This window comes from Marmota marmota, unplaced genomic scaffold (genome assembly GCF_001458135.2).
Source record: "Marmota marmota marmota unplaced genomic scaffold, marMar, whole genome shotgun sequence".
In the NCBI taxonomy this organism is placed as follows: domain Eukaryota; kingdom Metazoa; phylum Chordata; class Mammalia; order Rodentia; family Sciuridae; genus Marmota; species Marmota marmota.
The window spans coordinates 2,968,110-2,994,316 of record NW_026000241.1 but is presented as its reverse complement, the minus strand read 5'-3'; the positions used below and the strand labels follow the sequence as shown (position 1 = coordinate 2,994,316).

Here is a 26,207-nt window from a genome sequence, read left to right as displayed (position 1 = left end):
CTTCTTGCTTACTTAGCCAGCCCCCCTCCCGCTTTAATTCCCTTCCATTTGGTGACTGGTTTTCCTGGCTCTTGGTGTCAGCCTCCTCTGCGTCTGTGGAGTAAATTCCTCTTGGGTAAATCCTGATTGACTCACTCAACTCTGAAACCTAATCAGCGATTCCCTATTGCTTAGTAAATTAAGCTTAAGTGCCCTGGGCCTGACCAGCTCTTCCAGCTTTGTCTGCTGCCTGTACTTCATCCAGCCAGTTGTTCTTCATACCCCAAAAGATCTGGTGCTTTTTGGACTGATCTTTTTTGGCTCCTGTTCTTTCTTGGCTCTTGGTCTTTTCTCTGGTGCTTGGAAAATGGACCCCTCCTGTCTTTGCCAGTAAGAATTCTTAGGGTTGGTATCAGATTGCTTCCAGATTCAGAGACTCGCACACTCTGCCTTAAGACCTGATTCTTGTTCCATTCATTCAGCCATTGCTTTTGAGTGCTTATCTGCTCTGTGCCAGTCCGGACAGGGCGGGACTGACTGGAGGGGGTGCTTTTTAGGTTGGGGCTGTAAGGAACTGCCCTTTTGGGGCAATGGGGGTCCAAAAGAAGTATCGGGCACGGGAGTTCTTTACTATTCCAGGCGCCAGAGATAGCAAGTGCAAGTGCTGAGGTAGGTGTGTTTGAGATGCAGCAAGGCTGGTGAGGTGAGTAGGTGAGAGAGTCAGCATGGAGAGGGGGCTGTGGTGCTGACTTGAGTGTTATCTGAGCACAGTGGAAGCCTGTGACAGGTTCTGAGCAGCATAGTGACATGCCAGGCCCAACTTAGCTTTAACAGACTCCCTTTGACCGTTTTGGGTAGAAGGGGATGGGAACAGGGAGCCACTGAGGAGGCCTTTGGCATAGTCCAGACAAGAAGTGATGGCACCCAGATAACAAAGATGTGTTAATGTGCCTACACGAGGGAATACTATATGGCTATAAAAAGGAGTGAAGCACTGATCCATGCTATAAAGTGGGTGAACTTCGAGAACTTGATGCTTAGTGAAGAAAGCCAGACACAAGGCCATATGTTGTATGAGCCTTTTAATGTGAAGTGTCCAAAACAGGCAACTCTGTAGAGACAAGAGATTAGTGATTTTCTGGGATGGGGGATGGTGGCTGAAGCCTCTGATGGTACAGAGGCTTTTTTGAGCTGATGAAGCATTCTAAACTTGACTGGTAGTGGTGACACATGTCTTTGTGCTAAAATCCACTGAATTGTGTACTTTTGAGTTCTGTAACACATGAATATCTCTGTAAAGCTTTTCTAATTTTAAAAACAGCATGGCAGCTTGGGGTAAGTGTAGTAGCATGAGTGAGAAGTAGCACCTGCCTAGCACGGGTGGGGCCCTGGATGGATGTGGTGGAGGGATTCCTTGGCTGATCAGAGAAGGAGGTAGAGGGAGAAAGAGAAGACAAGATTCCTTCAGAGAATGGAATTGTTTTGTAGATGGGGATGCAAGTCTTCAGGGGGGAAATGGAGAATTTTGCTCTGGGCATTTTGAGTTCAACTTTTAGTGTCACCCAAGGATGTGAAAGTGACACCTGGTGACTGGGTCTGTTGTTTAAGGAAGGGGCCATCAGCATAGAAATGGTTAAAACCATAGGGCTGGATAAAGTCCACCTAGCACCCTTAGTGTGTTGGCCCAGAAGAAGCACTGTCTCACCTTGGAGGCTGCCGTGGGGGGTGGGGGAGGGAGGGAACAAAAGCATATTCACAGTTGGGTCCCTGGCACTTAGTGTCTATTGCTAGATAAAGCAAGGAGATGAGTGAACTTTGTATTAATTCCATTTACCATCTCAGCTCTTTGATTGGCCAGCGCCTAGTGGGAGGCCTTTTCATGAAAGCAGTTATTCCCCTGGGTGGGCTGCAGGTAGCAGAAGACACCAGAGCTGGGCAGGCGCTTCTTGCTTCCTCACATCCTTAGTTTTCTTTTTTTTTCTTTTTTTTTTTTTTAAAGATAGAGTGAGAGAGAGGGGGGGAGAGAGAGAGAGAGAGAGAATTTTTAATATTTATTTTTTAGTTTTCGGCGGACACAACATCTTTGTTTTGTATGTGGTGCTGAGGATCGAACCCGGGCCGCACGCATGCCAGGAGAGCGCGCTACCGCTTGAGCCACATCCCCAGCCCCCTTAGTTTTCTTTTTTAAAATATTTATTTTTAATTATAGGTGGACACAACATCTTTATTTTATGTGGTGCTGAGGCTCAAACCCAGTGCCTTACACATGCCAGGCGAGCGCTCTACCTGTGAGCCACAACCCCACCCCACATCCTCAGTTTTCTCCAGCATCTGGGCAGCTACACCTGCAGGTGTCTGGGGTCCTTGAGGAGCGAGGGGGGAAGGGGGATTCCTTTGGGCTCATTGATCCAAGCAGGTCTTGAACAAGTCTCAAGAACAGACTTGAATGTTGAGAATGATGTTTTTGTGCAGAATGTTCCCCCAGGGCTTGAAGGCTTGGCATAGGGGCTCTGTGAGTCTGCGCAGCTGAACAGAGCAAGGGTGGGGTGCAATATGGTAGGCAGGGGCTGGACCCGGAGGGTTGTGAGGACTGTGGAGCAGAATTGGGATTTCACTGGGTGCCATGGGAGCCCTTGGAGCTGGAGGATGTTGATGGGCATGTGAGGACATCAGGAGAGACCTGGTAGCTTGGAGGAGGGTGGTGGGAGTGGGAACCATGGGCTGAAGCTGGGTGGTATTGCACAGGTGGAGCTGGTGGCGCGTGTTGAGGCAAAAAGGGATCTGAGGGTGAAGTTACAGCTCTGTCGGTGGCTTGCTTTTTATTTTTTGAGACAGGCTCTTGTTAAGATGCTTGAGGCAGGGCCGGGGTTGCCCCTCAGAGGTAGAGCACTCACCTACATTGTGAGGCACTGGGTTCGATCCTCAGCACCACATAAAAATAAAGTTGACAACTAAAAAAATTTTTTTAAAAAGATACTTAGGGTTTCTTCCAAGTTGCTGAGGCTGGCCTTGAACTTGCAATCCTCCTGTCTCAGCCTCCTGAGTCTTGGGATTACAGGCCTGCACCACCATGCCCAGCGCTCCATTAACTTTCTGTGCCACCTCATGGGGCTTGCCCTCCCATGAAGCCCTCTTTTGGGTCTGTGTCAACAGCTTATGGCTGCCAGGCCATGGTCTCCCTTGCTGGGTAGATTGTCCTGCCTACACTTTGTCACTTCCTTTGGCCCTTCCTCTCTCTTCTGTTCTCAGTACCATGGCAGAGCAGGATGTGGAGAACGAGCTCTTGGATTATGAAGAAGATGAAGAGCCCCAGGCTCCTCCAGAGAGTACTCCAGCTCCACCTAAGAAAGACGTCAAGGGGTCCTACGTCTCCATCCATAGCTCTGGCTTCCGAGACTTTTTGCTGAAGCCAGAGCTCCTGAGGGCCATAGTGGACTGTGGTTTTGAACACCCATCCGAGGGTAGGCCTCCCTGGTGGTGTTCACCCACCGCCCCAGCTCATCTCCCCAAAACCAGCTTTGCCTGCTCAGAGGAGCGTAACCTCTAGCGTGTCCTGGATGAGGGAGGGTTTGCTTTCCCTGTGGGTCAGCTGTGCAGTTGTCCTGGGAGATTCTGCAGCATGGCAGTCTGCTCTAACTGGGGGAATACCCCAGACAGGCAGATGTCTGTGGTCTGGCCCAGGATTGACCTGAGGTTGCCCCATCTGGGGTCCCCTTAGTCACCTTCCCAGGAATCTGTAGAGAAGGAATGCCCTGTTTTCTGGTCACTCACATGCTCCTTCTTCCTCAGTCCAGCATGAGTGTATCCCCCAGGCCATCCTGGGCATGGACGTCCTGTGCCAGGCCAAGTCTGGGATGGGCAAGACGGCTGTCTTCGTGCTGGCTACTCTGCAGCAGATCGAGCCAGTTAATGGACAGGTGAGTGCTGCTTCCAGGTGCAGACTGCCTGGGGCAGCAGAGCCCCAGCTCCCCTTGGTAAAATTATGCTCCCACATTCTTTTTGTAGGCTTTTTGAAATTAAGTAGTTAAAATTTAAAAAGCCAATAAGGCAGAACTGGAAGGTACCTGCAATTCATAAACCACTCAGAGATATTGCTGCTGTTTCAGTGTGTGCTTCCCTCGTAGCTTATGCTTTGGGAGGTAGAATTGCCCTGTCTGGTTGTTCCTGCTGTTCCTGATGATAGGCCTGGCGACCTCATGTCATTAACATTGTATTCCATTATCTGGGGGATAACTTGGGTGAATTCTGGTGTTTTGATCTTAAGAATAATACAGGGGGTGCTGGGTGTAGTTCAATTGCAGCACATTTGGCCAGCATGTGTTGAGGCCCTGGGTTCCATCCTCAGCAGCAAAACAGAACAAACAAGAGTCATGCCAGGTTTTATAACCTTGTGCGGTGTGTTGGGACCTGTACCCTTGTCTTGGGGCAAGTCCTGAAGGATGGAGTCTTGGTGGAAGACTGGTGTGACCAGTGTTTGACATGAGCGGGAAGGCAGGGGCAGCTCGAGCAGAGGCAGGATGCTGTTAACTTGGAGCCTCTGTCACCCTGGGTGGGCAGGTTCTACCTTTACCCAGTCCCTTCTCCGTCTGGCTTTGTTACGGGTCCTATTGTCAAAAGATTAGGCTGTGAGAAGTTTTGCTGCAGTGAAGGGCTGTGAGAAGGTGGATGGAGGCAAGGCATTTGGACTGGGCCTTCAAGTGGCCTGAGGTGTAGGACACTGAGGTGTGGCTGGTGCCCTGTCAGGTGGGGACCAGTTAGGTGTGGTGGGTATGAGCTTTGGAGAGGGAGGATTTAGGCTGCCTTCCTCAAGGATTTCTTACATATTCATTCCCCAGGTGACAGTCCTGGTCATGTGCCATACGAGGGAGTTGGCCTTCCAAATCAGCAAGGAGTATGAGCGCTTCTCCAAATACATGCCCAGTGTCAAGGTGAGCCTCAGACAAGCAAGCAGGGTGCCCCATGGTCTCTGTAGCCTCGCTGGTCCCAGCCCTGGGCCAGCCAGCATTTACCAAGCTTGGCTGCAGCAGCTGCCTTTGAGGTTTGCGGTGGTTTATGCTCCTTTAAAAGCCTGATTAATTATGCATGGCCTCTAGGGGCCTGTGCCCATCCCAGCCTGGGGCTGCCTTTCACTGGTACTGGGCTCTCAGATCTTTGTCCCTGGGTTCTGAGGCACCAAGGCTGGGGTGTTGGGCACTCTTGGGACTGCTGGGGCCTGAGCGCTCCAGACCAAGGATGGCGTGTGAGTATGGACAGCCCCAGATATGTGGAAGCAACTTTCTCTTCATGCCTGTAGGTGTCTGTGTTCTTTGGGGGCCTCTCCATCAAGAAAGATGAAGAAGTGTTGAAGAAGAATTGTCCCCACGTAGTGGTGGGGACACCAGGCAGGATCCTGGCCCTCGTGCGGAACAGGAGCCTCAACTTAAAAAACGTGAAGCACTTTGTGTTGGACGAGTGTGACAAGATGCTGGAGCAGCTGGGTGAGTGTCCCTACCAAGCCTGTGGGGCTACCTGGGGCCCGCCCGCCACACCTCCCACCCTTGCAGGGCCCCAGACTCCAGAGTCAGTTTCTAAGTGGGTTGTGGCAGTTTCTAAGGGTCCCAGAGTGGGTCACATGGATATGGCCAGAACACAGGCCTCTGGTAAATGGCTCTAGGGGAAGTTCTGTGCTGGCAGAGTGGGACGTGCTGCTTCTGAGCCAAGCTCAATGGGACCACTGTGCCCGAACGAGCTGCTAGCCCTTCCTGGGCACATGAGCATGCCTACATGCACCTGGAGGAGCAGAGCGGCTTCTGCCACCTGTTGGGTTAGTCCTGGGTGCCACCTGCCCTTAGTCAGCTGTGGCAGGACCCGTGGGAGAAGGGCTTGTGTCCTGGGAGCAGCTACGGCTCTCACCCCAGCGGCTGTCTCTGCCTCAGGCTCCCCTCCCCGAAGCGCGGCCCGAGGCGCATTGGCACAGCTGCTCCGCTCTGGCAGCGTGTAAGTCGACTGCAGTTCCTCCCGCGCCTGCGCTCACTCTCCCCTGAGTCCAGCCCCTCAGGCACCTGGGACTCTCCCTCCTGCCACTCCCTTGACTCCCTCTGTCCTCGTCATGGTGCCAGTGGCTCCCGGACACAGGTGGGAGGGGCTGGGACTGACTGGGCTGGGCTGGTGGTCTGGCAGATACTCACGCCCCCCTGGTTCTTGCCTTCCCCACCCAGACATGCGGCGGGATGTGCAGGAGATCTTCCGCCTAACGCCTCATGAGAAGCAGTGCATGATGTTCAGTGCCACCCTGAGCAAGGAGATCCGGCCAGTCTGCAGGAAGTTCATGCAGGATGTGAGTAGGGTGACGCCCCGGCCTGCCCGTGGTGGCTGAGACCTCAGCGCAGCAGCTTCAGCCCTCCCCAGGGGCCTGGGGCCGCTCCACGACACCCACATTGCCCTCACGGCTGGAAGGATGCTGGGAGGCCGGCTGAGGCTCCTTCTTTCCCCTGTTTTGTCACACTGAGAGTCGAGTGTGGTCCACGCCTGAGCCAGACCAGAGCTCACATCCAGCTTTTGGTAGAGAATTGTTTCTGAGGTTGGGTACAGCAGGCCCTCTGGGAAGCATCGCTGCAAAGGAGCCACTCCCTGGAAGGTTCTGGGCAGGCGAGACGCCCAGAAGTGAGCCCCGCTCGCCCCTTCCTGCTCCCCTTCCCACACAGCCCATGGAGGTGTTTGTGGACGACGAGACCAAGCTCACGCTGCATGGGCTGCAGCAGTACTATGTCAAGCTCAAGGACAGCGAGAAGAACCGAAAGCTCTTTGACCTCCTGGATGTGCTGGAGTTTAACCAGGTGATGCCCCCACAGCCTGTCCTGGGCTTTGGGCCTCAGGAGCGGGTACCCGGCCAGGCCTAACCGCTGCCTCTCCTACAGGTGGTGATCTTCGTCAAATCCGTGCAGCGCTGCATGGCCCTGGCCCAGCTCCTTGTGGAGCAGAACTTCCCAGCCATCGCCATTCACCGGGGCATGGCCCAGGAGGAGCGGTGAGTGCACGCCACCTGCCGTGGCCAGAGGGAGCAGCGCCCAGGAGCCCGTGTCTGACAGCCTCCACTTATTTCTCCTGCACCCAGTCTGTCACGCTACCAGCAGTTCAAGGACTTCCAGCGGCGGATCTTGGTGGCCACCAATCTCTTTGGCCGAGGGATGGATATTGAGCGCGTCAACATCGTCTTCAACTATGACATGCCCGAGGACTCGGACACCTACCTCCACCGGGTAAGAGGTTCTCCCGGGGTGACAGTGGGGTGGGCACCTGGCTTTGCTCATCATCAAACCCTGAGTGCGTGTCTATGGCCTGACCCTGTTCCTGCCTCCCTGCAGGTGGCCCGCGCAGGTCGCTTTGGTACCAAAGGCCTGGCCATCACTTTTGTGTCTGATGAAAATGATGCCAAAATTCTCAATGATGTCCAGGACCGGTTTGAAGTGAATGTGGCTGAGCTTCCGGAAGAAATCGATATCTCCACATACAGTAAGTGGCTGGGGCAGGGCCAGCATTTGGGGATGCAGGTCCGGGGCACAGGACCTCTCCCTCACTGCCTCCCCCGTTGTCTTTGCAGTCGAGCAGAGCCGGTAACCACGCGCCTTGAAGACCCAGCCGCCCTGCTTCCCACGTGCTGCTTCATGTCCTCTTTCTAGGCAACAGATGGGTGTCTCTTTTTACTGTTCAAAAGCTGTAGATTTGTGTAAGAATAAATTTTTATTATGGAAGCCTGACTCCCACCCCATCTGTTTCTTTATCGTCTGTCAGCATTTCATGGACACGGCCTGGCCAATGAGCAGCGCCACCTCTGTATCATGATATTTAATTTTTTTAAGTGTCAACACTGAGAGATTTACACAGATAAAAAGACATTACACAACATCCAACCTTCACAACAGGGAGACCCCTCTGCCCCTGCAGGTGGGCAGCCAGGCCTCTGTACCGTGAGTGTCAGTGGCAGCCAGCTTCTCTGCCTCTGACTTCAGTCTTGGCTTAATAGGCAAGTGAACCCAGCATCCTGGCCCCTTCTGTTCTGTGGCAAAGAGCTGAGGGTAAAGGGCACCGGGGTCTGCAGTCTGTCCTCAGGACTGGCAGTATGTGCTAGAGCAGTGGGTTGCAACCCTGGGCCAGTTTCTGTCCCCACAGCTTTCATGGGGCACAGAGATGGTCAGAAGCAGGACCGGTGGCAGCTCCCCCCTGTTCTGGGGTTGAGTGTGAGACTAGAGCTGTGGCCTGCTCTACTGCAATGGGGCCCAAGGTGGGAGGACAGCGGCAGGAGGGTAGCCTTCAGCACGTGCAGGAGTCACTGGCTTGGCGTGATCCTTGCCTTTACATACCAGACTCCGATGGCCTGAGCTCCTGGGGAGAGAGGAGCCTGTGAGGACTCGACCCCTGACCAGGTGCCTTCCCAAGTACCCTGCCTCAGGCACAGGCCCTTACCCGAGTCTGATTGTGGCTGGTGCCAGTTGTGGAAGAGGCAAACTCTGAGTACTTGCTCCCAGCAACCATGCAGGCCCACTTGCGGTACTCTTCCCTCACCTGCAAGCCCAAGGTGCCAGGTCAGGGGAGAGGCCACCCCAGGACTGAGGCATAGCTCCTCCCACAGCCTCCCCTGCCGGCCCACCTTCTTGTTGAGAAGGCAGAGCAGGACATAGAGGAAAAGTCCCTGCAGGCAGTTGAGGATGGTGAAGATGTAGGTCAGCACCGTGCTGTAGGGTTCAAAGAGGAACAAGCCAAAGACCCAGGTGCAGCCCAACACAAAGAGCTGGGCAATGGCTGTGACAGTCAGCACCCTGCAGGGGAGAGAGGGACAGATACTGATGGGGGCCTCCATCCCGCACTCCCTTCACCCCAGCCCCTTATCTCTGCCCACAACCTGCACCTCCAGGCCCCTCAGGTCCCAGCCCCTCCGCGTGATTCCAGCCATCTCACCTTGCCTTCCGTAATTTCTTCAGGTCTGGGTTGATTTCAGAAAACTTCTGAGTGAGCCTCCAGACGGTAATCACGAAGATCACAGCATTGCACTGGGTGGGGGGTACAGATTGTGGATGAGAGGGTGGGGAGAGCTGGTCTTGGGAATTGGGGTGCAGGTGGGGACCCTGTCACTCAGGCTTTCTGTAAAAAGTGGGGCACTTACCAAAATGATGAAGGCCAGGGGTCCTACGAAGCTCCAGAAAAACCCATGCTTTTTGCTCAACCAGCAGCTGGGAGAGGGGAGGGGACCCATCAGACCCCAGAGGGGCACGGAACTGGGGTGCTGTCACCTGGCACCCAGCCCCCGCCTTTGCCCCATCCAGCATACTCACTAGGTCTCGCCGACGTAGCCCTCGCTGGCGGTGGCCGCCGCGGTGGCCGCCGAGATGGCCACGATGAGCAGGGGCACGCCGTAGCCGATCAGGCAGAGCCAGCGTGTGCTCAGGCCCTGGCCGTGGAACACGCGCACCACAAGGAAGTACAGCACCAGGCCCTCGAGGCTCATCCAACAGAAGGCGGCCAGGAAGCAGTAGTGCAGCAGCCCGGCCACCAGGCGGCAGCGCGGCCCCGCCTGCGGGAGCAGAGGAGGGACCAGATGACGTCAGAGAGGGGCGGGACCGCGTCGCCCGAGCCCCTCCCCGAGCCAGGGGGCGTGGCCAGGCGCTTCCGGGTCGCCTCTGACAGCGCCCTTGGCGGGTGGGCCTGAGGGTGGCACGTGCCTCCAAGGCCGGGCGCCCTTCGCCAAGACCGCGGCGGCAGGCGCCTGGGGGTCCCAGGGGAGGGCGGGGCTCACCGCTTCTGGGTCTCCCAACCCCACCGCAGGTGAGGGCGGGGCGGGCCTCACCTCGCCGTCTGGGGTTTCCTTTTCGATGCCCGCCAGGAAGATGGCGGAGCCCACGAACAGGCAGACGCAGAGGTGCAGGTGCACGGTGGTGCGAGAGCTCTGGATGGGCCGCACCAGCAGGAAGGTGAGGATGCACAGCAGAAGGCAGACGAGCGACAGCGACAGTCCCACCTTGGTGATCAGCTCCAGCTTCCAGTCCTAGGAGCGGGATGGGTGGGCGGAGTCCCGTCAGGGCCCGAGGGCCACACCCCATCCACGGGGTAGTACTTGCTGGGCCTCTGGCTTGGACCCCAGCCCCCACTGTCTGGCTAATTTTGGGTGACTTTGGCCCAGCTACCTATGGATCCTCCCTAAGGCCACATTTAGAAAACTGTGCTACCCTGGAGTGTTCTATGTGGGGAGGTTTTTGTTTTGTTTTTTGGGAACCCAGAGGGGTTCTACTACTAAGCCACACCCCCAGCCCTTTTTATTTTTTGAGACAGGGTCTTGCTAAGTTGCTCACGGCCTTGGTTAGTTGCTGAGGCTGGCCTCGAACTTGCAACCCTCCTGCCCCAGCCTCCCGAATGGCTACGTGGGGATTTTTTAGCAACATTTCACAACTGGTGCCAGTTCGACAGGCAGAGGGGCACTGGCTGCAGTAGGGCTGTGCCAAGCAGCACAGCTGCTGGGTCATGAAGTCCAAGAAAGGGTGACAGAGGGCGTGGCATAGGGCCACTTGACTATGCAACCACAGGGACAGGGACATATTTGAACAACCAGATGGAATGTACCATGGAGAACCAGCTGACTGTCTTGCCTAAACTGACCTTGACACCTGTGGGCCCTTTTCTTTTTTTTTTTTTGGCAGCACTGGAAATTGAACCTGGGGTGCTCTACCATTCAACTACTTCAGCCCTGTTTTTGTTTGGTGCTGGGTATTGAACCCATAGCCACTTAACCACTGAGTCACAGCCCCAGCCCCGCCCCCCACCCTTTTTTAAAATTTTGAGACAGGGTCTTACTAAGTTGTTTAGGTCCTTGGTTAGTTGCTGAGGCTGGCCTCAAGCTTGTGATCCTTTTGCCTCAGATTCCCAAGTCCCTGGGATTACAGACGTGCCCCACTGTGCCAGCACCTGTGGCCTTTTGAGGGTGTCCTCCGCCGCTTACCTGTATGTCGTAGTGGGCCATGAGGATGGCAAAGCTACTCAAGTGGTTGCATTGGCAGGTGGTGCTGTTATCCCCGCTGCCCAGCTTCCAGCAGCCGGTGGTATCCCAGTGTCCACTCTTGTTACTGTCAATCTTCCAGAAGGCACAGATCACCTCTTTACGCTTCCCGGATATCTCCCCCTGTGGGCAGAGGGGGTGAGCAGAGAGGTTGGCCTGGTGCTCACTTGGGTCCGGGGCTTAAGCCAAGTAGTCTGCTTTTCATTGGACAAGTGTTTACTAAGCACCTACTGTGTGCCCCAGGCTTGGGCACATAACAATGAAAAAGGCAGATGCAAGTCCCTGCACTTCACAGAAGAAATACAACCGGTCAACTAATATTGAAAAAAAAAAAAGTTCAACATCTCTAGAAACTAGAGAAATGCAAATTAAAACTACACTGAGATTTCACCTCACTCCAGTCAGAATGGCAGTCATCAAGAACACAAGTAACAATAAATGACGTGATGGTGAAGGAGACGGTCAACAGATCATCGGCCTCAGAACAGCCAGAGCAGTGCTCAGTGAGAAGAGGGAAGCGGGGGCCCAGGGCCAGGCCTTGACCTACACGGCAGAGCTACAGTAACAAGAACGGCGCGGTGCTGGCACCGAAGCAGACATGAAGACCACGGTACCGAATCAAGACACAGAGACAACCCCACATGAACACAGTTACCTCGTACCAGACAAAGTAACAAAAACGTACATTGGAGAAAAGACAGCCTCTTCCACAGTGGTGCTGGGAAAACTGGAAATCCATAGGTAACAAAATGAAATCAGACCCCTGTCTCTCACCTGCCCCAAACTCAACTCAAAGTGAGTCAAGGCATTAGGCCAGAGACCCTGCACCTACCAGAAGAAAAAGTAGGCCCAACTCTCCATCATGTCAGCCTAGAAACTGACTTCCTCAACAAGACTCCTAAAGCACAAGAAGTAAAATCCAGAATCAATAAGTGGGATGGTATCCAACTAAAAAGCTTCTTCACAGCAAAGGAAACTGTCAAGAATGTGAAGACAAACCCTATACCACCTGCACCTCAGATAGAGCATTAACCTCCAGGACAGACAAATAACTCAACACCAAAAAAACAAATAACCCAGTCAATACACAGGCTAAGGAACTGAACAGACACTTCACAGAAGGAATACAATCGGTCAACAAATATTTAAAAAATGTTCAACATCTCTAGAAATTAGAGAAATGGAAACTAAAACTACACTGAGATTTCACCTCACTCCAGTCAGAATGGCAATCATCAAGAACACAAGTAACAATAAATGTTGGCAAGGATGTGGGGAAAAAGACACACTCATACACTGCTGGTGGCACTGCAAATTAGTGCAACCACTCTGGAAAGCAGTATGGAGATTCCTCAGAAAACTTGGAACCACCATTTGACCCAGTTATCCCACTCCTTGGTTTATACCCAAAGAACTTAAAATCAGCATACAACAGTGACACAGCCACATCAATGTTTACAGCAGCTCAATTCACAATAGCTAAGCTATGGAGTCAACCTAGGTGCCCTTCAACAGATGAACGGATAAAGAAAATGTGGTATGTATATACAATGAAATATTACTCAGCCATAAAGAAGAATAACTGTGACATTTGCTGGTAAATGGGTGAAACTGGAGACTATCATGCTAAGTGAAATAAGCCAATACCCAAAAAAACAAAGTCTGAATATTCTCTCTGATACGTGGATGCTAACACACAATAAGGATGGGGGGGGCAAGAATAGAAGTTCATTGGATTAGACAAAGGGGAATGAAGGGAAGGGAGGGGGAATGGGAATAGAAAAGACAGAATGAATGGGACGTAACTTTCCTGTGTTCATACATGAATACGTCACCAGTGAAACTCCACATCTTGAACAGCCAGGAGAATGGGAAGTTATACTCCATGTATTTATAATATGTCAAAATACACTCTAGTGTCATCTACAACTAAAAAGAACTAATAAAAAATTTAAAAAAATAAATAGGATATTGGGCTGGGGTTGTGGCTGAGTGGCAAAGCACTTGCCTCGAGTATGTGAGAACTATATTCAATGCTCAACACCACAAAATAAAAACAAAAAAATAAAATAAAGACTGTGCCCAAGTATAGACACAAATTCAAAATAAATCAATAAATAGGATATTACTTTGCAGCTTAAAAATTATGTCATAATTTTTAAAAATAATGAATAAATCGTAGGCCTACTAAGTCCCCCCTCCCATGCTGGGATGAAGCTCAGGCCTTGCACGTGCTAGGCAAGCACTCTGCCATGAAGCCATGCCCCCAGCCCATGCGTTTTGATTTTAAATAAGGAGGTCAGGGAGGACCAATGAGAAGGTGATATTTGAGCAAAGACTAGAAAGAGTTAAAGGACTGGGTTCCATAGAGGAAGTGTCCCAGGCAGGGCCTCAGCAAGAGCAAAGGTCCTGAGGTACATGTGAGAAGGAAGCAGGTGGCTGGAGGTGGGGAAACGAAGGCACTGCGGGGCACTTGATTTGGCTGTGGAGTGAGCGGCAGGACCCGTCCCCTCCTCCCACCTGTGGACTCACATCGTGGGAGAAGGCGAAGGTCACAGGGGAGGCGAGCTTCTCGGTGTCGTTGTTGGTCAGAAAGACGGAGTTGACGGGCGAGAGGATCTGGATGCGCGCGCCCCGGAAGGGGCCTTGGTGGGCCTTCTGCACCTCCTCTTCCTTCTCGGGGTCCAGAACCAGGGAGGCGTTGACCAGCAGCTTCCCCATGTTCGGGTTGGACAGGATGCCCACCACAGTGGTGCCTGGGGACAGACGTGCTCCATGCCTCTCCTTCCGCCCCACCTCCGGCCCAGGACACCCTAGTCCAGACCTGGCCACCCCCCCGCGGCCCGGAGCCGCCCACGTTCTAGACCTGCCCAGCCTCCCCCCCCACCCCCGTGCACCTACCCCCCCCCCGCCCCCCCGCGGCTCCTCTGGGGACCCCACCTGTGCTGGAGTTCCCGGCTCCAGTTGCTGTGGCCCAGTCTAGGTGGATCCGTGCGTGGCTCTGGCCCAAAGTGACATTTCCATTCCCTGGCTTCTGGTTCATCAGGGACAGCTCTGAGGAGAGACGGGCGGTGACTGGGGACCTGGAGTACTGCTGGGTGGAGGCTGGAGAGGGCGGAGGAAGCCTCACCTGTGTCTGAAGAGGAACGGTAGGTGAAGGGGCCTTCAGGCAGAGACTCCGCCAGGGTCCTCAGAGATTGCTCCAGGCCCAGGAGCAACTGCGTGGCCACCTGGTGCCGGACAGGCAGGGCAATGTCCTCCACGTCCCCAGGGGCTTTCAGCAGGTCGTCCATGGCCCCAATGAGGTTCTGCAGGTGACAGAGACGCCAGGTTATTGGACCCCAGGAGGCCACCTTGCCTGAAGGACCTGACCTCCCCCAGGACCAGCAACAAGTGGAAAACGGCCAGGTGGATGGCGGGGGACAGGCCTGGGGGAGTCGAGAGGACACAGTGGACAGAAAACAAGGGATCAGTCTGCGCAGCGTGGAAATCTCACAGCGGCACTCAGATCCGGCTGTCCGCCACCTTTCCCAGGGCGCTGCACACAGCGGTGGCCACCAACCACAGGTGCTGTGCACACGGGGCAGCCGACCTGCTCCAAGGGGCGCACACCGGGTTCCCTTGGAAAAACTGAAGCTAAACGGGCTCAACTTGGCTCTCATGGTCCCTGTTGAGATGGTTGGCATCCTCTGCTGGGTTAAAGGAGCTCCGGGAGTGGACCCCGGGCTCTGCTCCCCACCCAGGCAAGCACTGAGCTGCAGCCCAGCCCGCTTTATTTTATTTTAAATATATTTTGATGGACCTTTATTTTATTTTTATGTGGTGCTGAGATTGAACCCAAAGCTTCACACATGCCAGGCAAGTGCGCTGCCACTGAGCTACAGCCCAGCCCTATTTTATTTTTCTTTTGAGACAGGATCTTGCTAAGTTGCCGAGCCTTGCTTTGGCATTATTATTATTATTACCACCAGGTGTGGGAGACCAACCTTACACGTGACTGGGTCACACTCCCCGGCTGGGTGCTGAGGCGCTCAGTCGCAGAAATGTGGCAGAGCTTTCCCCACCCTTCTTGGGTCCGAGGGTCCGCGTCTTGTGCATGGGTGTGTCTTGCTACAGCCCCATGGATGAAGCTATGCTCACCTGTTCCTTTGTAATATAACCCCCTGCCCTGTTTAGGATAGAATCTTCCATGGAAGTGCCTTGTGTGTGTCCCCTTCTCTTACTGTGCCCTTGGGTGTGGCCTACCCAGGTGTCAGTCAACCTGCTGACAGTGGATATCATGAAGATAGACTCAGCCCCCTGAAACCTGACCCCTTGCCTCATTTAAATAACTTCTCCTCAATAAAAGGGGTCAGCGCTTGCTCTCGCTCTCTCTCTTTCTGCGGACCCTTAAGGTCAGAGGAGCCGTCACAGCGACCCCAAACAAAAAGATATTTGTGTCTCTTGTGTGGTTATTTCGTGCAGCTCAGTTAGCCCAGTTTAACTGGAGTGACCCCCTAAGCCTTTTAGTCTTGAGAACTGAAACCCAGCAACCAGGTATTGAACTCAGGGGCACTCAGCCACCAAGCCACCTCCCCAGCCCTTTTTATATTTTATTTAGAGACAAGGTCTCACTGAGTTGCTTAGGGCCTCAGTGCTGAGGCTGCCTTTGAACTTGTGATCCTCCTGCCTCAGCCTCCCGAACTGCTGGGATTCCAGGTGTGCACCACTGCACTCAGCTTATTTTTACTTTTTGAAAATGTAATTACTAAAATGTTTTAAAGTGATTCACATTTCTTTCCCCTTTCTCTTTCTTCCTTTATTTTTTACATTATATTTCTATTATGTTTCTCGTGTATGACACTGTTCTCTAAGCTTTACTTCTACCAGTAGGGTTCACTGAAACCACACCATTTTCATGCTTGTGTTACAGATGAGGAAATGGGCCCGGAGAAGGGAAGTCAACTGCCTGAGGTCACACAGCAAGAAGTGGCAATGAGGAGGTTTGCATTGTTGTGGCCCAAAGCAAGGGTATTGACTGCTCCCATCTGTTGCATTAGCACCCTAGTGTGTGCGCGTGCTTACACCAGGGTGCATCTACAGGTCTGTGTGTGGGAGATGGGTGAATATGTGGGCACATGAGTGTCCTGGCCCCTGCTCGGGTCAAGGGCTGTCTCCATCCACATGGAAGCCTCCCCCAGCCTTTCCCACACCATCCTGGGGTCCCCCTGGATCCTGCCCTTACCTGGATGGTGTCGGTGGCCGCGACTGGCTTGAAATCCTTGTGCAGATTGTTGACTTTTTCAAAGAAGCGGGAAAGACTCTGGGGAAGTGAGATGAAGGGTCACGGGTGGGTGGGAAGTTCAGGGCCAAGGGGTGGACAGGGTGCTGCCCCAGGGATTCCCACCTCCCTGTCCTGGCTGGGGCGCTCACCTGGCTGTGGACTCCAGGGGGCAGAGGCCAGGTGAAGAAGGGCTTGACTGTTGGGACAGGACAATGGTTCATTAGGAGGCGTTCGTGCGTGTGTGGGTGTGTATGAGCATGTGCATGTGGGTGTGCACGTGTGTGGGGTGGGAGAGGTTCTTGGGTCAGGGCAGTCCGGGTACCTTTGCAGATGGTGCTGTTCCGGCCATTGACGCTCCCAGGAATCAGCTCCCAGCCTGGGCGGCAGTGGCACTGGTACGACCCCAGGGTGTTGGTGCAGATGGTGGACTGGTGGCACTGATGCTGCCCGGAGCTGCACTCGTCCACATCTGGGGACACAGACAGAGGGGTCAGTCCCGCCTCAGCCAGGACCAGTGCTCTCTGCCATCCGAGCTCCACCCCCTTCTTCCCGCCATTTGTGCCCTGCCTGGGCTGCCGTGCTGCCACCTGGAGACCCACACCCTTGCGAGGTGGGCGCCAGATCAAGGGGTGTGCGAGGCCTGGTGCGCCCCAGGCCTGCCCTGTGCAGGTGCAGGTTGTGAGGCTGCGGAAACTCATCACCCAGTTAGTCGCTAGCTGTAGCCCAGAGCCCCGGGAGCCTCCCGTCAGACCCCAGCTCCTCCCCCCAGGACCCCGTCTTTCTGTCCAGCCCCTGGAGCATTAGCTGGCGCAGGCGCCGCAGCACTGGACTGGACGTGGTCGGTTTGTCCGGGAGGGCTGCGATCCCTGCTGGACTACGGGCCTCTGAGTGTGGCCTCTGAGCCCGCACCTTCGCACACGGTGCTGTTGGGGCCGTTGGGGGATCCAGGGACCGGCTTCCAGCCGGGTCGGCAGCGGCACTGGTAGCCGCCCACTTGGTTGAGGCAGTGGGTGGATTTGTGGCACGGGTTTTGTCCAGAGGTGCATTCATTCACATCTAGGACAAAGCAGGGGGTCAGTCCCCGCCCCTGACCGGCTCCCACACCCCCGCTCACTGCACCCACTTCTCCATCTTGTCGCAGCCCCAAACCAAGGACCTCTGCATGTGCCTCACTGGTGACCTTCAACTTCACCTTCAGAGCACCTCAGGTGGCCTCCCTGCATGAAGGGCACAGCATGGACCCTGGTCTCCACTTTACAGGAGGTGGAGCCAGGAGGGAAACTGAGCCGGGGGTGGAACTTCCTGACCAAGGACTCTGGTCTTCCTCTTCGTGGCCACGGTGGAGGCTCCTTGTCAGAACTGAAAGCGACTCTTCTACTCTCACATGAATGATGAGGGTGGGGCTGAGGTCTGGGGGCTCCACACGGACCCAGAGCTCAAAGGCCCGGCGGCCACCCTGCCCTGTGGCGAGAATTCCTGGAGGTGATTCCCCAGGTGGAGCCTGAGCCCCTGGACCTTGGGAACCTCAGGTCTTCTCCTTGGGTGCAGGACCTGCCTCTGCTGCACCCCTGGATCCTGTCCACCCTCAGGGGTTCTCCTGGGGCCTCTACCTGTGCACAGCTTCGGGTCCTCTGGGTTCAGCTCAAAGCCAGGCAGACACTGGCAGGTGTAGCTGCCCTGAGTGTTGGTGCAGGTGCTGCGGCCCTTGCAGATTCTGGGGTTCTGCTTACATTCGTCCACGTCTGCAAGAGGAAGAAGAGGGGCAGGATGCGGGCAGCCGGCAGCTTCAGGTGGCTTGTTGGGTTGGATGCGAGTGATGTGATCAGAGGGTTTGGCTCTGTCAGCCCAGGCTGGGAGTCGGCCAGGTTCCTGGCATGGAGGCTTGGGGTGGACCCACTGTGTCCCCAGGTTCCTTTCCTAACCCACAACGAGGCTCTTCATGGGGAGCATGGTCTCCAGTCCCAGTGCCCTCTGCCTCCCTGGGAAGCTCCCAGCTGGGCCAGGGTGTCATGGCCACATGTGTCCTGGCTTGAGGATTTGGAGCAGAGGCCTGATGGGTCCTCCTGGGACCCGAGTGCAGGGGAAGTGCTGAGCTCCCCAGTGGGGCCGGTCTTGGTTTCCAGGGTGGCCTTTGGCCTGATTCTGCTAGCAAGGCTGCTCGATGGCTGAGTTGTCCCAGTGACCTAGCAGGACAGGTTCTCTCATCCCACTAGCTCTGAGAGCCCAGCTTCAAGGAGAGGAACCAAGATCCGCCCCTGAGCCAGGCCCACTGGGAAAAGACTTAATGGCAGGGACAGGAGTGAGGACCATGCCAGAGAGCCCTGGGTTGACATCCAGCCAGGCAGCCCTGGGACCATGCAGATGTCTTCCTGACCCCAAGAAGGCATCCTTGTCCTATGGAGGCCAACCGTGGGTGGACAGCAGCAGTGAGCGGAGCCATGGGGATGGGGAAGGGTGGCAGGCATTTCTGTCATCTGTCTTTCACCTCCACCGGGACACAGACCTGTGGCCTGCTGCGTGGGACCCAGCATCGTCTCTGTCCCCAGTGGTCAGACCCCTAGGATCTGGGTTGACTTCCTCGGGAGAGGGGTGGGGCTGAGCAGTGAGTGGTTCCATGTCACCCTGTGTGTTCCAAACCGAGCATCTTCCTCCACCCGACTCCATGTCACCCTGCTGACCCTTTCCTGACACTCCCTCCTCCAGTGCCTTCATGTGGACCAGTTAGTGGTGAGTCAGGACGGAGAGAGCAGCACAGAGAAATGAATGAGGCTGAGCGGCGCGGGAGGGCGTGGCTGATGAGCGAGTGCCCGTGGGCGTGGTTACGGGGTGTGGCCGTGGAGGGCGTAGCCGATGGGCGTGCCTGGGGCGTGGCCGATGAGGGTGGGATTGACGGGCGTGGCTAATGAGGGCGTGGCCGAGAAAAGCGTGGAGCACAGAGGTGTCCTCTCCAGGCCGGAGTGCTGGCTGGGGACTGGGGCCTACCCTCGAGTCTCCTTCCTCCTGAATTTCCCGACTGGGTCCCTGGGTCCATCGTGGCTTGGGGGCCCGAGTGTGTTCCAGGTGTGGCTGAGCCCCTATGGTCCCCAGAAGGGGCAGGGCTCGTCTGGGCAGCCGCTAGCAGTGGGAAGAGGACAGAGTGGCGCTGGAACGGGCTCCCCGCGGGCTCCAGGGCCAGCTGGGGCCATCTTGACCCGTCCCCCTTGCGGTTCATGCAAAACAGATGCCAGATGGGCAGCGGGGTGTTCCGAAGGTCCAGAAGTGGCCCTCTGCGGAGGGTTCTGAGTCTTGGGCGTTGGACAAGGTTGGGCGACCGACTGTCTTGCACAGCCTAAGGTGGGCCAAGGAGCCAGGGGCGGGTCCCAGGTCCCCTGCCCATCACAGGAGTGGGACGCTAGTGGACGTATCCTCTGCGCAGCACAAGCCCAAGTGCTCAGTGAGGAGCTGAACCTCAGGTGCTTCTCCAGACGAGCAGACTGCTTTCTCTGTCACCTGCCTTGGGGCCCATGGTGTCCCCTATGTCACTTCACCCCTGTTCATCCCATTCTCTGCCCAGCCACCTGGCCCCCTGCCCCCGCCCTGGTTGTCTCTAACCCTCAGCAGCCCACCTTCTCAATATGGATGACCACCTGGTACGGAGCATGCTGGGAGGAATCCGTGACCACCAGGTGCAGGTTGCTCACTGCACCAGGGTGTCCACCAAGGGGGCCGGAAACACTGTGTTGGTCACACCATGGCTGTGTCCACGCGGAAAAGGGGCCAACCTTTTTCCAGTTCACACCCAGACTGTCCCCTGGCTGAGTGTCCTGCATTCCTGGTTCGCACATTTCTGCCCTGAGGCCCAGCTTCTCGGGCCTGTTATCCTTGGCTGTCTGTTTACCCTCAGGGCAGGAGGGTCAGGGCTGGGATCTGGGCTGTGGGCTCTTGTCATTCTGCAGACAGGGAAGGGGCTGCTGCCCTTCCTCAGGGTCCTCTTAGACCCCCAGCTCAGCCTCAGCTCATCATCCCAGTGCTGGCTCCCTCCTCCCCCTGTCCTGGGGTACTCTGCAGTAATGCCCTCTCTGGGAGGCTGCACATGCCCACTACTGGCTCCCACTTGCCCCTGCCAAGGCCTGAAGCCCCTCCTCTGCCCAACCGGCCCCCTGTGGGAAGGGCACAGCTGACCAAATTGCCCACCACCCCAGGAGCCCGGTCAGGAGAGGGTGCACCGACCCCAGTACTCAGAACACAGTCTGCTGGGGAAGTGCTCAGTGGCGAAGGCTGCGTGAGACCTCGCTTCCAGCCTAGCACGCAGAATGCAGTTGTTTGTTTGTTTTGTTTTTTGTACTGGAGACTGGACCCCAGGGCACTTCGCCACTAGGCGACACATCCCCAGCCTTTTTGTTTTTTGTTTTGAGATAGGATCTCATTAAGTTGTTGAGGCTGGCCTTGAACTCTCAATTCTCCTGTCTCAGCCTCCTGATCCGCTGGGATCTCAGGCGGGGCCTCCATGCCCAGTTAAAAAAAAAAAAAATTAAGTCCGAAAGCCATCACTACTGTGGCACTTTCTGGGAACCAGGACCTGCCCAGTGTTTTTGGATCTCATTTCCCCACCTTATGACTCCCTGCTTCACCCCGTACTGGGGACTGACCCAGGGACTTGCACCTGCTAGACAAGTGCGCTACCACTGAGCGACGCCCCAGTCCACGACTCCCCTTCTACAGATGGGCAAACAAAGGCACAGAGAGGTGAGGTGACTTGTCTGAAGTCACACAGTGAACCAAGAGCAAAGCTACCTCTGGTTTTGGTTTTGATTTTCTCAGTGCTGAGGAGGGAGCCCAGGGCCCTGCTCATGCCAGGCAAGGGCTGTGCCCCGGGGCCCGCACCCAGCCTCTACCTTTGTTTGTAGCTTTAGAAGATCGGGGCTCCTTCCTGTGGGTTATTCTTTTTTTTCTCTCTCCCCCACTTTTTCCCCACCTGGGATGGGGTCTCTCTGATTCCCAGGCTGTCCTTGGACTCCTGGGTTTGAGTGATCCTCCTGCCTCAGCCTCCCAAGTAGCTGAGACCACAGGCACAGGACACTGCGTCTGGATTTTTTTTTTCTTTTTTTAAACACAATGATGTCATCACATCTCTCATGTCCACAGGGTTTCCTGATAAGCACCCTGGCCATCGTCACAGGCAGAACTATCAGGATGGGACCAAGCAGCTGGTCCCAGAGTGCCCTGACCCTCCTGCGCCTCTCATGCTGGTGACGGGTGGATATAACTGGGCACTGTCCCCAGATCAGCTATGGTGCCCTGAACTCCATGTGGGGTGGGGGTGAGGGTCAGGCCTTACCTTGACATGTGTTCTCACTCTCATTAGTGAAGTTTGTTCCCCCAGAACGGAGCTCATAGCCCGGGCTGCACGTGCAGTAGTAGCTCCCCTCCACATTCTGGCAGTCAGCAAGTTTTCCACAGGACACTTTCATGGGTGGCACACATTCATTGATGTCTGCAACATAATAAGACAAAAGGTCACCTCCCAAAGGTGTGTGGTCTCTCAGAGAAGAGACTCCTGTCCCCTTCCTAAACCCCCAGCATGGAGTCTGACGTTGAGTTAGTGTCTTCTGGACAGAATCCTGAGCTGTGCTGCTGAGGCTGTGCTGTAGCTGGAGCAAGCCCTTCCTAAAGGCCACATAATCTGCTCTGTTCATCTCAGTCCTCTGGCTGTGTCCACTCCCAGTTTGGACACAGGGGACAATGCCAAGGTGGGAGTTGGGCTAGAAGATCAGCATCGTCCTCTTCAGACCTAAGGGCAGGCTGAGACCAATTCCTGGGGCCAAGGTCCTCTCTGTGCAGGAAGCCATGCAATTCCCTGGTGTCTCTGCCATCTTGCTGTTTCCTTTCTGTTTTCTGTCTTTGATGCTGGCCTTGAGGTCAAAGGCTCAGCCTTGACCATTACCCATGACCCCACTGGCACTGGGCACCCGCAGACTCTGATGTGCCCGGCCCCTCCCCCATCCTCTTTACCATCACAGATCTCCAGGGGGTCGGTGAAGATCTCTGTAGATGAAGAGGCAAACCCCGGCTTGCAGCGACAGGCGGTGGCGTTGACACATTCCGAGTTAGGAGGGCACCGGGGATTACAGGCTGTGGGGGCACAGACTGGTCAGAGGCTGGGAGGGGGCAATGTGGTCCCAGAGGAGGTCCCAGGAGGTGGGGAGATGCCCCGAGCCTCCCTGCCCAGGCGTCTCCTCCCTGGGCTGCGGGTGCAGGGCCCCTCCCAGGCTCTGGCTGTGGACACTCTGCTCCCCACACACTCACCCTGAGAGCCCTGGGCTCCAGCTCTGGAGAGACTCAGCAGGACACACAGCAGCCCTGTGACACAGAGAGGGCAGGTCAGTGGGCCCAGCAGGCAGAGGAGGCCAGAGGTGATGCACTGGAGGGCAGGGGCTAAGGACCCTCCTGGGCTCAGACCTGGTCCACTCCTCAGAGGGACCCAGGTGGCGCCTCCCAGAGGGTCTGGGGGATGGGAAGGGGGCTGAGCCTGGCAAACTCTGGGCTCCAGCCGTGGCTCTCCTGGCCTGTGGGTGGGGGACTGGGGCCTGGTGGCCCTGGTTCAGACCCTGGAGCACAGGCAGGCTGCCTCACTGCCCTGCCTCAGTTTCCCTTTCTGTGGAGTGGGGACAAGATGACACCCACGTCCTAGGGTCATGGGAACAAACCCCAGTGTGTCAGGGTGTTTACCACCATCACTGACCTTTAGGTAGGAAGGGAGGGTCAGGGCCAGCTGGTCTCTCAGGGCCCCTGCCTGGTCTCCCTGGTCCCCACCCTGACTTTCAGAGGATCCAGCCTCGGGGACACAGGTGCACACCCACCACACCCACCCGCTGGCTCCAGCTGTACCTGATGTCACATCTGATGCCACAGTCATCAGCCCCAAGGCCCATCCTGGGACCCCATGGTGACATTTCATCTCCCACCCCCCACACAGAAAAGAAGCCGTGGGCACGAGCTGGGCTCCAGCTGGAGGGCCCCCCTCCTCTGTTCCTGCCACTCAGGGGCATGTCCTGGGGGACCGTCCTCAAGCCACCGGGGGCCTCTTTGCCATTCTCCAGAGAGAGACAGGCAAGGAGACAGGGAGAGCGAGAGGAGATGGACGAGAGGTGAAGAGATGGAGAAAGAAGACAGGCGGGGGCTGGGTGCGCACCCTGGAATCCCAGGGACTCAGGAGGCTGAGGCAGGAGGATGGAGAGCTCAAGGCCAGCCTCAGCAACTTGGTCTCAAAATGAAAAGCGAAAAGGACTGGGCTGTGGCTCAGGGGTGGAGCACCCCTGGGTTCAGCCCCTGGTACCTCCCCCCAAAAAGGACAGATGAAGAGAGATTAGAGAGAGAAAAAGAGGGGGGCCGGGGGATAGAGGACAGAAGAGAGGACAGTGACACGGGAAAGAAGCCACAGGTGGAAAGAGAAGGAAGGTGGGGGACAGAAAGTGCAGGTGACAGAAGTGACAGGGAAGACGAGACGGTAGAACCTGCAGAAGGCGAGGGGCGGAGGACCCGGGCTGGAAGGCACAGGCAGGGACAGACAGAAAGACAGACAGGGGGCGGATGGAGCAGGAGGCCGGAAGGCATCTCCACAGCAGCAGGTGCTGAGGGGACAGACAGCTGGGGCCACCGAGAAGCAGTGAGGACCCCAGTCCAGGGATCCCCCAAGTGGGTGCCTGGTGGAGGGACGGGGACCAGGAGGCCATGTGAGTCACTTCCTGGGGAACAGATGACTCACTCGTTGCCTCAGTTCAACCCTGGACGGGGCTCCCGGGGGCAATCTGGGGTTGGTCACCATGAGCATCACTTGGGGGGCTGTAGGGGACCCCACTAGAGGATGCCCTGACCGCTCAGTCTGTGCCTACCCTTGGGGCCCCTCAGGCTGGCGGCAGGCAGCTGTNCGTGGGGTACACCGAGGCGGAGCGCCCTGGCCAGCCCCAGGCCCTCCGCGCTGGGATGCCCCTCGGTCCCGGGATGCCCCTCTGTCCCTCTTGGTCCTCCTGGGCACCAGGGCTTGGCTAGTTCCCCTGGGCAGGGACCCACTTCCTCTTCTCAGGACAGACCACACAGTGACCTCCCTTCCCTGCATGGTACGGGGGTTGGTGGTCCCCTTGTCTCAAGGTCCTCCTAGGAGGCAGGGGCTGCGTCTGTGTCCATTCTACACTTGGGGAAACTGAGGCTCAAGGCCAGAACAAGATCAGGAAGAATCCAGGGAACAGAGAAGGCTGGGAAGGGTGACTTTGAGGGGCAGGGGTCGCCAGGCCCCGGGGGCTCCTTCCCTCACTCCCTGCCCCTCCTGGGCCGGGCTCTCCCCACCACCGTCCTGAAGCTGCTGGGCCATCTGGGGCCTTGGACGGTGACCAAACAGGAGCCCAGAGAGAAGCTGCTGGTCGCTGCTCCCGGCCCATCTGGTTCTCATTCCCCGGCCGGCAGAGCCCGGAGCAAGAAGAGTCCCGCCTGGGACCCTGCGTGGGAGTGGGGCGCCCTCCGCCTCCTGCTGAGGACCCAGGATTCCCGGGGCCTGGAGTGGCTCCGGCTCAGGGGCTCAGAGAAGCCAACCCCAGCATCCCGCAGGCGTCCCACAGACCGAGGTCCCTACATAGTTCCTGGGTGAACTTGCCCGAGCCTCCAGACCCAGCCCGTCCCTCCCCCTGACGGGACCCAGAAGCTCTGGGCTCTGTGACTGGGCTCTGTAACGCAGCCAGGCCAGCCGGGCAGCTGTCCCCCACCCAGTGTGCCCGGGCGCGCTCCGGAGCCCAGGGGGCGCTGGGCTGCCACCAGCCACCAGCGGCTGACAACAGGAGAGTCCCTGTGGTCTGGGCAGCCCCATCTGCACCCCAAATGCCATTTCTTCACTCTTTGTTGCCCCGTTGCCTGGGCAACCGCTGCCCTGATAACCGTTAGAGCCACCCTGGGTGGGGCGGGAAGGGAGGCCCCAGGGGAAGCCACACAAGGCTCCAGTTCAAGTTCAAGCCCACAGCCCCCCAAACCCTGAGGGTGCCGAATCCCAGCCAGTTCCTCCAGGACCAAGAGAGGTCTCTGGGGCTGCCCCTGCCACTGAGACAACAGGGGACACCATCCTGGGGACACCCAGGAGCTGGAGCGGTCCAGGCCACCAGCTCTCCCGCAACCCCCGCCCTCCCTGCTTTGTAAGGAGAGCAAGTGCCCGCGGGCGCTGGCACTTGTTGCTGCCACCTTTCCTCCCTGGTGCCTTGGGGTCCCCTCTTAGGGTGCAGCCTGAACACCTCTGGGCAGGGCACAGGCAGCTCCCCACGGTCTCTGTCCCCATGTGTCCAGCGGTGCACGCTTCCTTCCTGGATGGGGAGCTGCCAGTGGTGCCACCCATTTCTCAGCAGCCGCCTGGGGTCCCGCCAAGGTCCCCGCCCCTCCCCGCAGGGCCCAGAGCTCTTACCTGGAAGGCGCAGGGGGCCCCCCATGGTCCAGCTGGGGCGGGGCGGCACGCAGGGCGTGGGACAGGGCCACTGTGTCCTGGGCGGCAGCTGTGTGGCCGGTCGAGAGGCAGGCCCTTTATGAAGAGGGGCGGTGGGGACAGCGCTGGCCAGGGCCCTCCCCGGAACTGGCGGGGCAGCTGGAAGCCAACAGGAAAGTGCTATGAACACACGCGCACACACACGCACACACACGCACACACGTGCACGGGGACCTGCTCCGTGCAACCTGCTTTCAGTTCTCTGCCGCCACCAACGCTCTGCTCCCGGGCCCTGAGGGCTCCAGTGGCTGCATCAGAGAGGCCAGGGGAGGCCAGGCAGGGGAGGCTCCTCGGCCGCCTGGCTCCGTCCCCAGGCGGGTAGGGCGGGCCTGGGGGGGCCAAGCTGGTTACTGGCCAGGACAGAAATAGCCCCAGGCTCCCTCATCAGGGCCGCCCTGCGCTCAGGTCTGAGTTGTCACCCTTTGTAGCTGGGCTGACGGCGCCTT

General features: G+C 56.7%; 3 protein-coding genes across 15 annotated transcripts in view; 1 reads left to right on the top strand and 2 right to left on the bottom strand.

Annotated features, from left to right (window-relative positions):
• Pkn1 (protein kinase N1) overlaps window positions 1–3,495 on the bottom strand; it is a 39,317-nt gene extending 35,822 nt beyond the window's left edge. For both annotated transcript variants that reach the window (XM_048795074.1, XM_048795075.1), the window contains exon 1: window positions 3,469–3,495. The gene's annotated coding sequence lies outside the window, so the exon portion shown is untranslated. The remainder of the gene's footprint in view (window positions 1–3,468) is intronic.
• The window catches only part of Ddx39a (DExD-box helicase 39A), an 8,188-nt gene extending 473 nt beyond the window's left edge, over window positions 1–7,715 (top strand). Inside the window, exons 1-11 of one of the 3 annotated variants that reach the window (XM_048795076.1) lie at window positions 2,306–2,330; window positions 3,229–3,440; window positions 3,769–3,896; window positions 4,815–4,907; window positions 5,273–5,456; window positions 6,177–6,295; window positions 6,663–6,794; window positions 6,876–6,985; window positions 7,073–7,217; window positions 7,323–7,470; window positions 7,559–7,715. In XM_048795076.1, the coding sequence (XP_048651033.1) occupies window positions 3,233–3,440; window positions 3,769–3,896; window positions 4,815–4,907; window positions 5,273–5,456; window positions 6,177–6,295; window positions 6,663–6,794; window positions 6,876–6,985; window positions 7,073–7,217; window positions 7,323–7,470; window positions 7,559–7,575 (1,284 nt within the window). In that variant the 5' untranslated portion in view covers window positions 2,306–2,330; window positions 3,229–3,232 and the 3' untranslated portion in view covers window positions 7,576–7,715. Of the gene's footprint in view, window positions 1–2,305; window positions 2,331–3,228; window positions 3,441–3,768; window positions 3,897–4,808; window positions 4,908–5,272; window positions 5,457–5,894; window positions 5,956–6,176; window positions 6,296–6,662; window positions 6,795–6,875; window positions 6,986–7,072; window positions 7,218–7,322; window positions 7,471–7,558 lie in introns of those variants that run through there. The other 2 variants (XM_015489149.2, XM_048795077.1) reach the window with 2 other exon arrangements.
• Window positions 7,716–7,788: 73 nt separating this feature from the next.
• On the bottom strand, window positions 7,789–25,980 carry Adgre5 (adhesion G protein-coupled receptor E5). 10 transcript variants are annotated; one of them, XM_015489140.2, is made up of 21 exons: window positions 25,684–25,979; window positions 22,551–22,604; window positions 22,257–22,376; window positions 21,583–21,738; window positions 19,248–19,379; window positions 17,876–18,007; window positions 17,175–17,321; window positions 16,588–16,734; window positions 16,415–16,464; window positions 16,227–16,304; window positions 14,133–14,310; window positions 13,943–14,056; window positions 13,535–13,758; window positions 10,946–11,125; window positions 9,800–9,997; window positions 9,288–9,526; window positions 9,119–9,185; window positions 8,914–9,005; window positions 8,606–8,774; window positions 8,422–8,520; window positions 7,789–8,340 (listed from the first exon to the last, which is right to left on the bottom strand). In XM_015489140.2, the coding sequence occupies exons 1-21, from the start codon at window positions 25,706–25,708 to the stop codon at window positions 8,311–8,313; spliced, it is 2,631 nt and encodes an 876-aa protein (XP_015344626.1). In that variant the 5' UTR covers window positions 25,709–25,979; the 3' UTR covers window positions 7,789–8,310. The 10 variants fall into 10 exon arrangements, with proteins under 10 accessions (XP_015344626.1, XP_015344627.1, XP_015344630.1 ...); XM_015489141.2 differs by having other exon boundaries at window positions 16,415–16,461; XM_015489144.2 differs by lacking the exon at window positions 17,175–17,321 and having other exon boundaries at window positions 25,684–25,980.
• Between the last annotated feature and the right edge of the window lie 227 nt (window positions 25,981–26,207).